The sequence below is a fragment of the Xiphophorus maculatus genome, chromosome 9 (genome assembly GCF_002775205.1).
Source record: "Xiphophorus maculatus strain JP 163 A chromosome 9, X_maculatus-5.0-male, whole genome shotgun sequence".
Classification (NCBI taxonomy): domain Eukaryota; kingdom Metazoa; phylum Chordata; class Actinopteri; order Cyprinodontiformes; family Poeciliidae; genus Xiphophorus; species Xiphophorus maculatus.
Genome location: NC_036451.1, coordinates 11,902,837 through 11,915,114, shown reverse-complemented (window position 1 = coordinate 11,915,114; position 12,278 = coordinate 11,902,837). Strand labels below are relative to the sequence as shown.

At 40.2% G+C, this 12,278-nt stretch overlaps 1 protein-coding gene across 1 annotated transcript in view; it reads left to right on the top strand.

Annotated features, from left to right (window-relative positions):
• The window catches only part of rnf13 (ring finger protein 13), a 35,812-nt gene that overhangs the window by 19,079 nt on the left and 4,455 nt on the right, over positions 1 to 12,278 (top strand). Inside the window, exons 5-8 of the mRNA XM_005800310.3 lie at positions 5,511 to 5,598; positions 6,315 to 6,405; positions 6,858 to 6,963; positions 8,175 to 8,268. Of these exons, the coding sequence (XP_005800367.1) occupies positions 5,511 to 5,598; positions 6,315 to 6,405; positions 6,858 to 6,963; positions 8,175 to 8,268 (379 nt within the window). The remainder of the gene's footprint in view (positions 1 to 5,510; positions 5,599 to 6,314; positions 6,406 to 6,857; positions 6,964 to 8,174; positions 8,269 to 12,278) is intronic.

Genomic DNA, 12,278 nt, shown 5'->3' with positions numbered 1-12,278 from the left:
TAGCCGGCTGTGAGACGTTGAGCGGTTAAAGCTTTTTCTCTGCCTACATCCCCCAGAATGCTTTGTGGTTCTGGATCAGTTCAGTGAAATTATTGAATGCTCTGTTCTCAGATGCTCACACTTTAATCCGTCCCAAGGATTGAACTCAAATGACACTGACTAGATTTGCACCCAAACAATATTGCAGCTACAGTGAAATTCAGATTTACTATTTTATTCCTATTGGCTAATAATTACAAATACGCGCCACACTTTTCATATTTTTCCATCCAAAAAATATCCTTACTACTTGAGTTGGTACGTTTCAAGAACGTCTAATGAAAGTGAACTTTGTCATTGTAGCATGACCTGATAAAGACTGTACAACTCTGGCACAGAGCTGGCTTGGCATGCACCTGACTATGAGAAGGAAGCAACAATAAAGGGAGCTTGAATTATCTTTATTGCACCTGTAGTTCAAACATTTATTCTCTCAACACCCCGTCGGTGCATTGCATGAATTACAGCTGTGCTTTGTTATCAGGACCCGTGGCCCCTCCCTGCAGCTTTATTGAACCCTTTATCTAATCAACCGTCTCTGGACCTTGAGAGTAAGACCCAACCAGCATTCCTCTGAAACACAGTGGGGGGTTGGTCGTCGCTGAAACCAGGAAGATGGGTTGGGCAGACTTCTGAAGAAGACGGTAGTTTGAGCGATTTACCGATGCTAATGAGAAAACGAGGAAGGGAATTTAACTTTTTTTTCGATGAAGGGAGATAAGAGTGGAGTTTGAGGATTGGGATGGGCAGAGAGGAAAGGAGAAATTACCTAGGAAGTGTGGCATAAAGAGAGACGGAGTGAGAGGGGAAAGGAGAGGGAGGGAACAGAAAAACTAGAGGGAGAAGAGGAGACAAAACATGAAAGTGTGGAACAGAGAAGAGAAAATGCTCTGATTTGTTATGTGGTTAGATTCTGGTTTCTGTCTGCTAAGGTGTAGTTTGTTTTGAGATTTGTCCAGCATCTGCTGTGCTACTTCAACTCATTTACAAAAAGCTGAGGTCAGGCCTGCTTTATGCAAATCCTGACCAAGAACTGCCACAAGCTCCGTGTGGTCTGAACTGAACAGGTTCTGGGGGAAAAAAAAACAACAACCAGGAAGCGGATGAAAAAGGAAGGTAGAAAAGGAGGGATAAACTGTTTGTTTTAACTGCAGCGCTGCATTAAGAGACTGCTGGCAGCAGATTTCCACACAGCAGTGAAAGAACTGCAAACTCACACACACCCACAATCACACACACAGAGCGTGGTGATGCAGCAGTAGTTAGTGATGCTATCAGCAGTCTTGTTTCCACACGGTGTTATATGGATCCTGGTTTAAAATAAACCAAATATAATCAGACGGTTGAGATATATACAATGTAATTTATCTATAGCTCATCTGGTACATAGATAAACAAACTCGGGTCAAAAACAGGGATTCAAACTCCTACTCTGGTTCCCTGAGACGACCCAGACAGACCAGCTGTACACACTCACACACACATCCGCCAAAAGGATCGAAAGTGCACTGACCTGCAGTAGAAACAACTTTGAAATGCCTCCTTTCCATTATACGGTTGAGTAGAACCATGTTTTTTTTTCTTTCCTCCTGTCTTCAGCAGCACATTGCCTAGCATTTCCACACAGTTACTGGTTATTCGATACAGCAAAGTCGACTGCTGTTGGCCGCAAGACAGCAGCTTTATTCAGCCAGAAGGACGTGTAGCAAATAGTTTGAAGGTCACAGTCAGTTAAAAAAATATCTGGCATTCATTCACTTAGAAGGGAAAAATGTCAAAGATTAACACAACATATAAATAACACAGCAAATATTCATACTTTCACAGCTTCTCCACATGTTACTGTACAGCCACACACTTTAATGTATTTTACTTTTTTAAGATTGCTGTATAGTTAGCTCTTTCCATTTTCCCATTTACGCTGACCGCTTTCCCTTTTCCAGCTAAGCAAAAGTCTTCCCTCACCATGATACTGCCACCACCATGTTTTATGCACAGTGCAGCTCATGTAACAATTTGAATATTGGGTAAAACGTTTAATTTTGGTTTAATATGAGCAGAGCACCTTCCTCCACATGTTAGCTGTGTCCCCTGCATGAGGAAACTCCAAATGGCTTTATGCTTGTTAATTCATTTTACAGATACAGTGACGTACTTTCTGCAAGCATTTGAACTGTAGCATGTGTAAATTAGAGCACAAACATATTTCCTTGTGTGAAACAAGGAATCCTTTAAAATAATATTGTTATTTATATTTACAAGAGATAACTGTCTTCATCATGATGCTTTGATGGTGTGGAAATGAAACTCCTCTCCTGATTTCCAAATTAGCCTGTTTTTGTATTTCTGGCTGATTTCTTTTATTCCTTCCCGGTGGCCTTCGTGTCTCTTTTTCCTCCTCTCTCCGTTTCTTCCCTCTCATTCGTCTCAGGAATGCCTAGAATGTGCTTATCTGTGCCCATGCAAACACAAGTGTGAGCCGGCAGGAGAGGTCGAGTTTCTCCGCAGAACCCAGTCAGACTCACTGCAGCACAAACTGGCATCCAGACAGCCTGAAACCAGAACCAGATCCTCATTCTTCCTGTAAAGTCCCCTAAAAGGACCGGCTGTGCCAGTGTGTGGCCAAATATGACAAGTGGGCTAATTTAACAAGTGGTGAGGATACCATGGAAGCTTTAGTTGTTTTTTTTCTACTATTATTATTATTTGTTAACTTGATAAAATCTGGTATGTAAAGTTAATAGCTCAGTAAACCCTTTTATTATAAAGACCTGAAGAAAGTCTGATTGGATCTGTCCAGCACAACTAAGGGTTTGTCCACTTTTATTGAATTCTAGAAAGACTGCTTCATTTGGGAAAGTGTGAAGTCAAACTCTGATGAAAACCAGAAAAGCTAATTTTGGTCCGTCTAATAGCTTAGGTCTTGGTTCGGTTGAAGTGAACTCTGGCGCGGTTCGGATACATAGGTGGACCAGAGAATTCTCTAAACCCAGGAAGCGGATTATAGTGCATTGCATTCTGGGTAAATACAACCAAAACAAACTTGTCTGGTTCTAGAGTCTTGTGTTAGTGGGAGGAATGGCTTGTTTTCTTTCACTAAAGACAAAAGAAACATACAGAACCACTGAAATCTGAGGACATTCCATTATTTACTTTTCATGAAGAAGGAAGTTGGACTCATGTCTTGTTCAGAGGTTTTCATATAGTTTTCTTTTAATTCTTGGTGCACAAGATGCAAAGGTTTTTGTAAAAAAAAAAACTGGCAAAAAAGCATTTCTTAGGTTTTTCCCAATCTGAAAACTGAAACAAAGTTGCCATATTGGTCCCCAGTCCAACCAAGTCTACCAGACTATCAGCTGTGAACAGATGTTACGCTTATGCTGTGAAACTTTACAGCTTCCATTATCACACTCCTAAAAGACAAGTAAAAGACAAATGGATCAGCCCAGACTTTTTATATTTTTAAGAATTTTTAAAGTTGTTGTTTATTAATCACCTTCGGACAGGTTCTGTAAGACTGGGCTCTGGGTAAAGCTGGTGACATTATAAGATTTGAGGTAAATTACTTCAGGTGCTAATACAGGAGAAAAACAGTGAGAGGGTCCACATACTGTTTACCAAGATAATCATTAAACACATTTGTGATTATATAAAATAAAAGCAATTTCTCATAAAAAGAGGTTTTTAAATTCATAGCCTTTTCGTGCATAAATTATTCTCTAGTCGTCGGACTTTGCATCTTTAAACAGCCACACAGAAATGCGTCCAGACATGGTTTATTGTGTGTTTCTCTTGTCCAGACGGCCTGCCTCTAGACACACACTAGTAGCCATTGATGCATCCGCACAAAGCATCCTCACAGGCAAACACATGCGACAACAATACAGCCACTACCATACGCCCTGCTTCACGTACGCCTGTGCATAAAATCAGCCTGACAAGGAGCAGACAAAAGGCCGGACTGTTGGCGTCCATGAAGGCCCCGATACGCTCGCAGCGTTCAACCCGGCAGGTCTAAATGGATTTCTTCGCATCGCCGCAGAGGACAATGAGTCTTGTTTGAACTGCAGGGCTTGGACTCATGCATATACACACACAGCTGATTCCCAGGTTATAGTGAGAACCCTTGTCTTTTAAGAAACATCAGACGACACTTGTATCCTACAGTGCGACTCAAACTGAAGAGATTTTCCTCGTCTCTCTCGCTTTGTTCTCGACGCGGCGCAGACTCTCACTGTTCTCACACTGCTCTCACCTTCCCCGTCTGATTCTGTGTGTTAATTTACAGCAGGAAGGCGACACGCAGACTCTGAGTAATGATTAACATCAGCCTTTCCTCTGTGGCTTCAGTCACAAGGGTTATGATAGAGACAAAAAAAAAGAATCCAACTCTGCTGTCTTTTATGGCTAAATATTATCAATCACTACTTTCATTTGTGTTTTATGGTGTCGTTGCACAAGGCGACTTTGTCCAGCTTTGACTCTGGAACAGATCTGATCTGTGTAGATCTGTTGTTTTTATGGCATATTTATGCTAAATGGATTTTTACAATGACTCTGAAGTCCAAGTGTACTTTCACATTTAAATATGGCTAAGTATTGTGTCACCTTTGAAAGGTTCCCAGACAATTTGCCACAATTTATGCTAAACATCCATCTTAAGGTTCCAACTAACTAGAAAGAGATTAACAAAGATTAGAGCATAAAATTAAAAAGTATATCCTGATATCTATGATCAAGTTGCTGAAGTTGCTGATGTTGGACACTACCTCTGCATAAACTGGCCGATTATTTTATTATTAAATCAGTTCTGGGTATTTTTCTTCTGGGTTTTATAGAGAAAAGGTTTCAGCTCCACATTTATTTCCTTGTGTTAAAACACACAATGATTCATTGTGAGGTTATGCTGTCACATCCTATTTCCTTCTTCACATCTGCTGTGTGAGAGCTCCTCTAACAATGACTAACAGGATACTGTAGCTCCTCTATGTGAGAGCAGCAAAAACAGCCGTACAGGTGCAAAGTTCGTCATTGTGCCAGTTTTCCTTGCATTCATGATGCAGCAGACCTGAAACTTTTTTTTATTTTAAAGTTGGCCTGTAGAGTAAACCGTAAATCCCAGTTAGTGTTGAATTTCTGGTGAGAATGGCCAATGCAACCACCACCAGCCGTACAATCTTCTGCCTGGAAAAAACTGGCGTACAATTTTTAATACTCACTTAAGGTTATCATAATGGATTCCACAAAATATCTCAATACACGTTTAGGTCATTATTGCCCATCTGTAATGGCATCCATATTGGATTTTAAAGTTTAGGTTGATAATACTCTAACTTTCTTGGCTGGAATCCCTAACTTGAATGCTACAGTTGATTTTTCTGTCATTAATTGTAACTCATTAATCAACAGTGCTCTGATTTCCTCTACAAAAGTGTGTTTTCCCTTCATCACAATGTTTTCTCTCCACTCAGGTCCTCAATGCACAAAAAGCTGGATATAAGGCAGCCATTGTTCACAATGTGGACTCTGATGACTTAATCAGCATGGGATCCAACGATTGTAAGTTAATGCACTGTTTTAGCCCTCACATGCCGACTAATCCCGAATATTCAGTGTCTTGATTGTTGAACAGAGAAAAAGTCCAGCAGCAAATGTTCTGTCGCGAGGTTCTGGTGCAGCTCATGTCACAGACTGTGTGTAGCACCACTTTTCTTCTGTTCTTTTGAACAACCAGATGTGTCAATGTGCCATGATCAAAGTGATTTTTTTACTTAAACTGAGCATTTGACTTCCCGTTTGAAAAGTTGTAGTTATTGTTTAATGAGTGCAGAAGTGGTAGCGAACAGAAAACATTTTCTTTATTCTTATCGTATCCCCTGAACTAAAGCACAATTGAAATAAACAGAACTGAAATTTCATCCACCTTACTGATTTTACTGAGACTGCATCATTTTATGATGGGTCTATTGATTAGCTTTGAGAACAAATGAGATAAAAATTACTTCAGTGGAAAAATATATTACCAAATGATAAGCACTGATTAGAAAAGCAGCCGAGCAGGAGGCTTGTTATTCCCTAAAGAGGCTGTAGTTTATTAGTCAAACTGTTTTAACATACACACATAACATTTTGAGATTAGGTTAGCATCAGCTCTATAATAAAAGCTAAAACTTAACTTAAAAATATTAAACGGCAGTTTTTTCTGATTTTCTGTAAACACACCATTTCTTTTTGCCTGTACTTACATGATGAATGTATTGTTTTTCTGTTTTTAGTGGATGTTCTGAAGCAGATAGTTATTCCCTCTGTATTTGTGAGTGAGCTGACCGCCAATGCTCTCAAAGACGACTACATGTACGACAAAGGGTGAGTCTGAGCCCAATGGTCCATTTTAACAGAAACCATTTCCTTCTCATCTTCTCTAAATGCTGTTTGCAAACCCATTAGCTCACCAGCTACATGCTCATTTTAAATAGTATCTGAATCTCACTGTGAAACATCGTCATTGCTGCTGATGTGATATTTTCCGGTTTTGTAAGGTCTCCTTGTGAGCTCAGCATTAAGATCAGCTGGTGTGTTGTTGTGGGTCATCCTTGTACTTTTCCTGTCATGTGAATAAACGGCAAACATGACATTGGCACAGTTTTGAGTCTTACTGGCGAACAGAAGCTGAGGAAATCCTCATTGAATTATGTGTAGTGATAGAATCAATACGAACAGCTCCAGTGAGAAAATTAGCCTCAGTGTTGCTGCCATGATGTAGCTTTGACATGTTAAAGGTTGATGATTTTTTATGTGTTTTCTGCCTGTTTGACCAGAGGACACCTGGTCCTGATCCCAGACTTCAGCCTGCCTCTGGAGTACTACCTGATCCCCTTCCTCATCATAGTGGGGATCTGCCTCATCCTCATCGTTGTTTTCATGGTAAAGCCTTTGTTTCTAAACTCATTTTACTTGCATTAAAGTGTGCTTTGAGGTCTGACTGGCCAAAGTTTGATTTCCAAGCTCATTATATTGTATTTTTTATGCCTTGCGGGTAGAAATGAGAGATTATTCTTTAAGGAACTAATTTCTGATATCTGGCTCTTTTGACCTGCTTATATAAATTTAACCACAATTGTAATTCCTGTTCAAGTGTTGTAATAGACAAAGGTGTAGGCACAATATTCAGAAATATCAGTGATCATTAATTGTTTAATCACTTTAAAATAAACGAAAGTCTTGCTCTCGCTTGCTTTGTTGCAGCCAGAATGACCAGCACACATCTCACAGAAAATACCGTTTCCTTTAAACAAGCTTCCTCTTAAACATCGCTGCTTTATTTAGCGACACTCTTTCCAAAAATGCAACTAGTATCAAATTGATCACTTTGTATGTTGTTATTGGAGACTTTTGGAGACTTATGTGAAAGTACACATCGTTCTCAATACACAGACCTAAAACAGTCAAAGGCGGCCCAGTCCTCCTGTAGCAACCCATCACAGCTGTATCAAGATGGGCAACATTTTTATGTTGGAAATAAAATAAAAATAAAGCACATTATGGTGTTTTTGCTTGTGTCCTATGATTAATCCTCTCTCCTACATTAAAATTACATGCAGTGGTCAGTTATGCAAATTATATATAATTTTAATAATAATTAAGATCAGCTGGTGTGTTTGTGTGTGTCCTCTTTATACAGTTCCTGTCATGTGAATAAACGGCAAATATGACATTGGCACAGTTTTGAGTACAATTCTTACTGGCGAACAGAAGCTGAGGAAATCCTCACTGAATTATGTGTAGTGATAACAAACAGCAGCCAGTTATTTTGTCTACAAAGCAGTTTTCAGCAGTGCTCCATGTTGATTTTAAACACTTCACTGATGTGGAAAACACTCCAACTTCTTCCCTTAGTAGTAATTTCCACATTCAAGAGTGTTATTTTTAGGTCAGTCTGGTTATTGCTTAAATATGATGCCTTCGCTGCTTGGGAAAAGATCAGATTATTGAGTTTTGGACCAATTTAGACTCAATCCAAAAATCATCTGACTCCTGGTCGCCAGTCAATTTCCTCAGTGCATTTCTAGTGATGGGTCTGTTTTAGCTCCGTATCCCTAAAATCCCAAAGGTCTTTTGTTTCCCGTTTAAACCAGATCACAAAGTTCGTCCAGGATCGACGCAGAGCTCGGAGAAGTCGTCTGAGGAAGGATCAGCTGAAGAAACTTCCCATCCACAAGTTCAAGAAAGGTAAGGCATCCCCAAACATCATCTATCAAAGTGAGAATAACAGTAACATTTAGCATAATCTAAATATCCCCAAAGCACATGTGGTATTGCCTATTAAACCAAAAAAATGAAGATAATGCATGGAAAATTACATTAGAGAAAAAAACATTTTTCCCTCTTCGAGGAATGTCTTTGACTGCCTGACAACACCTCAACTCTCCACTTTATATAGAACCAGTCACACCAAAACTATTCCCATAAAAACATACTGGTGAGCCTGGTCCAGACATCAAGCCTTTTTACTCGTCAGCATTCAGTAGTGTTGCCGTTTCCTCAGCTTTTCCTCACGCGATCCGAGCCAGGAAGAAAGCACCATCCATCCATTTGTATGGCACATCTCTCCTCACCACAGCTCCGCACCTTGGAGTTAATCGGATTAATGTGGGCTTGATTTCTCCACAAAGCCCACTGCTGCAGATTAGAGCTCGTCTCTGTTGAAACTGGACACATGACTGCTGATTTGGAATGTGACTTTAAAAGTTTGGTGGTTTTCTTGAGGCAGGTTGAGCTGTTTTTTTTTTTATTATTGTAAAGACAGACGGAGGAAGAGAAGATGTCATAAAGGAGCTGCTGCATCGAACTGCCGCTTCTTCTGAGGTTTTATTAGACGACACTCTCTGTGGGTTTTAAATAAGCTATGAAAAGTCCTTTTTGAGGCTTAACATGTGGAGGTTTTCCCTGCTTGCTGCGTTTCCTCTTGCAGCTCTGTTTTGCAGATTGGAGAGCAGTGACTTCAGTCAGCCGTGCTGGGAAACACCGGGGGAGCTTTGGAGAAAATAGGTGGTGCATAATAAGTATTTCCCTCTCTCCCCCGCTGCAAAGCTTCAGAGTGAAGTGGCTGATTGAGCCGAGCCACTAGGACCCGCCCAGAGAGCACAGACGTTCAGCAGCCAATCAGCTATGAACCACGACTGTTGCTCACATTAGCAGAGTCATGGCTGCGTCTGTGGGCGATCGGACGCAGGGTTTGCACAGTCTGCTTTGGCCTCTGTTACAGCGAGTCCAGGAAAAAAAAAAAGAAGCTGGGGTTCTCGTTTGCACTTTCTGCCAGCTGAGTCAGAGCGTTTGGCTGTAAAGGACGGGGACGCCAAATCTCTGCCTAATCACTTTTAAAGCCGTTCTCTGGAGCGGCACTAGCTTGGCACAAACTCATTGCTGTGATTTGACCCTGGGGTGCTGCTGGAGTTTTCTGAGATCTGGGGTGCCTAAAGTTGTGGCCCTTGACCAAAATTAACAAATACAGTGAATCTGGCCTGCACAGCACAGATGGTTGATGCAAAGAGACACTGTTTTGTTATTTATAAAATTAAACTACTTTATTTTTCTCATTATTAATGTCTTGCATATTTAGCGTATTATTTAAAAAATGACTGGAAACGTACTTTTCCATTTGAATTTTTCTCGAATTATATTTCTCTTTTCGAGTTGCTCTCATCTTGGCAGTTTTGAGTCTCATGGGCAAACATTTGGACAATGCTCTCTTAAAGGGTGTAACGTCCAGCAGCTAAGAAGAAAATGCCTCTGCTGATTCTAGCATCTTTGTTTCTGAAATTTAGAATCAGAAAGAGAGCAGATTTTAATCTGCAGCATTTTCTGCCTCTGCTGTTGTCATCCTGCACCTTTTTGGAGTTCATTCCTGAAGTTTATGCTGGCTTATACATGGTCAGCAGAGCGTGAACAAATAATTTGAAACAAAACGTGTTGCAAAATTTGCTTAAAGTGGCAAAAGCTACATTTTGTTTGGAAATTGTTTGTGTTAATCTATTTGTTGTTGAATTTTTAAACAAAAAAACAATTTTACTTTTATCTTTTAGGTGTTAGTACGAAGAAAAATATGAAACCTTAAAATCTAACAATTTTTTTTTAGATGAAAGCAAACTTTTATATTGCCAAAAGAACAAAAATAATAATAAATAAACAAATCCCTCAATTATTAGTGTCATTCTGTTGTTAACATCCTGTGCAGATATTGCATGGAAACAGAAAAAACTGCTGCAACTCTCCTTTTTTGTTACATTTACATAGGAAACAGAAGTTCTGAATTTTGCTGCATTTATTGAACAAAAATAAAACTTTCCCAGTTTTTGACCTGCCGATCCTCAATCAGAGACTATCAATGGAAAATGTAACAATTCCAATCTCTAAACGATTGATTGGTGCATCTTTGTCAAAAACATTGAACAAAACCTTTTTAACATCAACTCATTAAATTACAATGACCATTTCTAGTCATTTCTAGAGAGTTGTTTGTGGAGATGTGAAGGTGTCGTCCCCCGCTGCTGCTGCCGCTGCTGCTGCTGCTGCTGCTGCTGTTGCTGCCGCTGCTGTTGCTGCTGCTGCTGTTGCTGTTGCTGTGCTGGCAGGATTTCTTCCTGCTGATGAACACTTCTACCCACCTTCACGGTTGTTTCACACATTTCTTGATTCTGCTTCTTTGAGAAACTGGTTTGGATCTTTACAGATACCACAATGCCAATTTCTGGCTTTCTGAGCCTGGACTTGATTGTCATGTTTTTGTTTTTTTCTAAGGATGGGAAAAAAGTTGCATCAGGGTCAAATCTGATGGAAAATTGGCTGATTTCTCTTTGTAACAAAAAAACAAACAATAGCTGTGTTTCGACTTTAATTATCTCTGACATTCTTCTTTATGAATATATCATGCATTTCTAAAGATGAGCTGATGTGCAGCATCCAACTTGCATGTATGTGAACAGAAAACCTCAGGCTGACATGAATATCAGACAGAGTGTGTCTTTCTGTATGGACAATGCCTTAATGGAAATCACGCCACCCATGTAATTAGCACACAATAACAGCCTGAGCAGCGTCCTGCAACCGAGGATCTGTGTCAGTGTGTGCAGGATTATGTAATAGCTGCTGTCCTGGCTGTCAGAGTACGCCGCTGCCCTGCCGTTAACTTGACTTATGCTCACGGTTTATTACAGAGCCTTACATCATCCTCACTCACTGGCTGGTTTGGGTTGTTCAGACTGGCTTTCTGACGGAACATTTTAGACAGAATCTGGACTGTTCCTCTGATCCCTCCTTGGTTATGATGACTCACTCCATTCCTCTCTGCGGCGCTCTGCATCCAAACTGTGGGCAGAGATCTGAAGCGCACCCACAGAGTGAGCAGACCAGCTGCAGTGTGTGTGTGGAGCATGTTGATGTCCCTTCTAAGAAGCTCTCTCTGTGTGTGTGTGTGCCAGTCAGCCCGGTCTGGTTGGTTCCTGCTGTGACACGCTGGAGATGTTTTTTTTCCCCCTTTATACAATTTTCTTTTTCTCTGTCACACTTGCTTTTATTCGCTCACTTGCTCTAACTCCCCCAGACACATTCATCGCTCATCCCAAGTTCAGTGGGCCAGCGTGGCTCCTTTGAGAGCCAGGAATGCTGACATCCTGTGCGATTAATGAGAGAGAGGAGCTACTAGAGCTTTACAAGCACAATCTGGGCTCAAATGGTTAAATGCAAAGAATTCCCAGCAACTGAATATAAATCCCGATCTCTTTAGGTTAAGTAAAATATACAGTGGTGGCCACATTTAGTGGCTCCCATGGGGAAAAAAATTTGTAAAATAGCTAAATTCATCTTTTAGCGCAGTAGCATGAGACTCACTGGAAAAATGTAACAATGGCAGCTTTAACTTGACTATACAGTAGAGGGGTAAAACTAAATCAAGTAGTTTTTTTTTACATCACTACTGCCACAAAAATTGATAACTAGAAAATTTCTGAAGAAATTTGAATGGGAGCCACTTAACTGTGCATGTCGGCTGCACCCACATCAAAATTAGCAACGTTGCTGGGTTATCTTAAATGTAGTCAATAGCATGTGGGTTACAACAAGCATAATTTAATCCATTCAGTATCCAAAATATTGTCTAAGATAAAATTAGCAACAATGCTAAGGTTAGCATGGTTCTCAATAGCAAGTGGAGTATTATTAGCATATTGACTAACATGGACATA